Genomic DNA, 3,280 nt, shown 5'->3' with positions numbered 1-3,280 from the left:
TGAGTAAAGGTTTTTTCCAAAAATCAATTTGGGAGCAGGCTCAAAACCCGGGCCCTTTCCGACCCGAATGTGAGTGTCATCCCACTAGCCCACATGCCTCACAAATACTGCATTTAGCAAGTCCCCCGGAGACTATTCGGTATGGGAATGAGTGAGTGAGAAATGATTGATAAAAGAAAAAAATGAAAAATGAATTAAACCCAAAAATGTATTTTTCCCCAAAAAACGAAAAAGCTATGTTTTAGGTCCGTTCGAGTAAACCCAGGAATAATCCGGGTAACTGTAGCGCAGCGAGGCCAAGTGATCAAGGGCGAGGTGATTTGTGAAGATTACTTTGGGGCTGTTGGGAAGGGGAATCGGTTTTACGAGGAATCAAAGACTGTTGTCCCAGTGTCCCTGATGATGCTAACGTTTCATGGTCAAAGTTACAAAAACGTTTTTTTCGCTGGATACATTGGAGGTACAGTGGAACTCGCTACAACGGGGATGGTCAAACGAACAAAAAATCCCCGTTTACGCGAGCTTTGCTGTAGGAAAAGTCTATAAATTTATAAAGATGGAATTAAACTGAGACGATTATCTACCCCTCCCAAATTTAAAGAGCAAATATAACAAAATTCATAAAAAATATCGCTTAATATAATGCCATATGATTAGAACTTGCGTTTAAATATGGAATTCGTTATTGGCTCTAACATGTCAAGTGACACTGCGGTTCAGGCTCTTTTTGTGTTGGACAGAAGAAAACAGATTGAACGCTAACTCTATATATTTATCAAATTTGAAAACCATGTCAGTTAACATAGAACGAGTTTATTTTTATCCTATGGCCTGTTACTGGCTTCCAGTCGGCTCTATACAAAGCTGGAGGCAGTAGACTGAATATCCCTGTCATTTAACATCTTACAACAGAAGGGTTTTCAGCCCATGGCCTACTGGCTTCCGATCGGCGATACAAGAAGCCAACAGAAGTCGACCAAGTACCCTTGTCAATTCAAATTATTCTTCCATCTGGTAAAGAAGAGAAAATTGAATGACTGTTGATGTTATGCGTTAGGAAATATACCCACAACATCCACCAAAACAATGTTTAACACTTAACGTTTATAGTCTGGATGATAGAGATTGTTGGGAACTAATCATTCAAATGCTGTCTAAAATCAATAACAAAGAGTTGAACGACGTCTGGTCCGTTCCTTCTATACATTGTCATGTCAATAAATGTGTTGCTGATTCATGTATTATCTACTCACGATATGTTGTGACCTGAAATTTCAATCAGAGAAATCGAAAATGTTATATGAAATATTCACCAGATAAATAAAGAAACAAACAATATATTCAAACAATATTCAATTCTAAACGGTAACAATCTACGAGAGAGAACTGAATGAGAACGAATCACCCATGTTGGCGATCTAAACACAATAACAAAGATACGGGTGCCTTCAACTTCATCCATCCTATTACATAAATCCGAATGTCAATGATTCTGTCCTTTAGTTGTTAACAACACAGTGAATGCTAATAATAAGTTGACTAATCACATGCAGACAATATGTCTAAAAAACTCGATTATTTCTATAAATAGACTCTATTCACAGATCACATGATTCATCTAGATAATGATTCTGAACACAAAGATACCAGTTTTGTATGTTTCAATTTTTGAAATTATCAATTTGTCACAGATCAAGGGACAAAATTTGGTAGTAAATGCATTCACTAAAAATTTTCCACTGAAGATGTGGCATTATTGGGCCATATCACGGTACGCTGGAATGCTTTTGCAAGCTATTCCTGTCGTACCGCCGTCTGGCAGAAAGTCTGTTCGAATAAAAACCTGGAACAACACAGGCGTAACCTGCCGGGCAGCAGGCCAAGTGATCAAGGGCGAGGTGATTTGCTGAAGATTACATTTGGGAATGGAACTTGTTACATTCTATGTAGGAATCAAAGACTGTTGTACCAGCTGTCCTGTGGTGATGGCCAAAAATGAAAACAACGTCTTTTATCACTGGATACAATAGAGGTATAGTGGAACTCGGATACAACGGGCATAGTGCGACTAGCAAAAATTCCCCGTTTTACGCCAGCTGTCCTGTACTACAACAAGTCTATAAATTGTCATAAAGATGAAATTAAAAGGAGAGGATTCAAGCTCTTATTATATTGGAAATAAAAAAAAAAACAGATTGAACGTTAAGTCTATATATTAATCAAATTTGTTTCAATTAATATGCCTTGATGAATACCCTGTCAGTTAACATAGAACTAGGTGATCTTTATCCTATGGCCTACTTACTGGCTTCCGGTCGGCGCTACACAAAGCTGGAGGCAGTAGACGGATTGCCCCTGCCATTTAATATAGAGCAGAAGGGATTTCAGCCCATGGCCTACTGGCTTCCGGCGAAGCCGAATGTCGCCGACTATGTACTCTTGTCAATTGAAATTATACTTCCAGATAGAAACAAGAGAAAATCGAACGACCATTAATACTACGCGTCCTGGTAAAATGCTCACAACATCCACCAAAACAATGTTTAACCCTCTCCTTGCCAACCGTAGGAAAATCGTCACAATCGTTACGATCCAACCAGAACTGTTATCAATCATATTTCTTTTGTAAATCACAAAATTTTAAGAAAAATGTTTTATTATAGCTATAAAGACGTGACAATATGTTGTAGAGTTCATTTTGCTGATCAATATTATGCATAGATTGTATCTGTTGCTTTTCTGTTTGAGTAAGAAAAAACTATTTTTGTGTTTGGTGGGTGTGACATTTTAGGGAAAACTCTGAAAATAGCTGGTGAGGAAAGGGTTAACACTTTAAGGTTATAGTATGGTTGATAGAAATTGGTGAGAATTAATCATCCACAAAGCTGTATAAAAACAATAACAAAGAGCGGAATGACGTGTGATCCGTTACGTCTATATATTGTCATGTATACAAATGAGTGTTGCTGATTTAGATATTATCTACTTACGATATGTTGTGACCTGAAATTTCAATCAGAGAAGTCGAAAATATTATATGAAATATTCACCAGAGAAATATAGAAACAAGCAATATTCATTTCTAAATGGTAATAATCTATGAGAGAGAATTGAATGACTGAACTATTTACATTTACATGAACTACATTTACAATGTCCTATCGCTAATACTCGATAATATTATTATGTATTTATTTGTATTGATTCTTATGCTCATGTTGCTACTTATCGTTACCAATCCCTATAACCTACCTGTATAACGTTAATAAAGGATGATGAC

At 36.8% G+C, this 3,280-nt stretch overlaps 1 protein-coding gene across 1 annotated transcript in view; it reads left to right on the top strand.

Moving 5' to 3' along the window:
- Nucleotides 1-2,247: 2,247 nt before the first annotated feature.
- The window catches only part of LOC144959544 (uncharacterized), a 7,199-nt gene continuing 6,166 nt past the window's right edge, over nucleotides 2,248-3,280 (top strand). Inside the window, exon 1 of the mRNA XM_078892160.1 lies at nucleotides 2,248-2,433. Within this exon, the coding sequence (XP_078748286.1) occupies nucleotides 2,248-2,433 (186 nt within the window). The remainder of the gene's footprint in view (nucleotides 2,434-3,280) is intronic.

The sequence above is a fragment of the Berghia stephanieae genome, chromosome 14 (assembly GCF_034508935.2).
Source record: "Berghia stephanieae isolate SIO BIC M18660-M18661 chromosome 14, UCSD_Bste_1.3, whole genome shotgun sequence".
Taxonomy (NCBI): domain Eukaryota; kingdom Metazoa; phylum Mollusca; class Gastropoda; order Nudibranchia; family Aeolidiidae; genus Berghia; species Berghia stephanieae.
The sequence above is the reverse complement of the archived record's forward strand: the minus strand, read 5'-3'. Positions and strand labels throughout refer to the sequence as shown.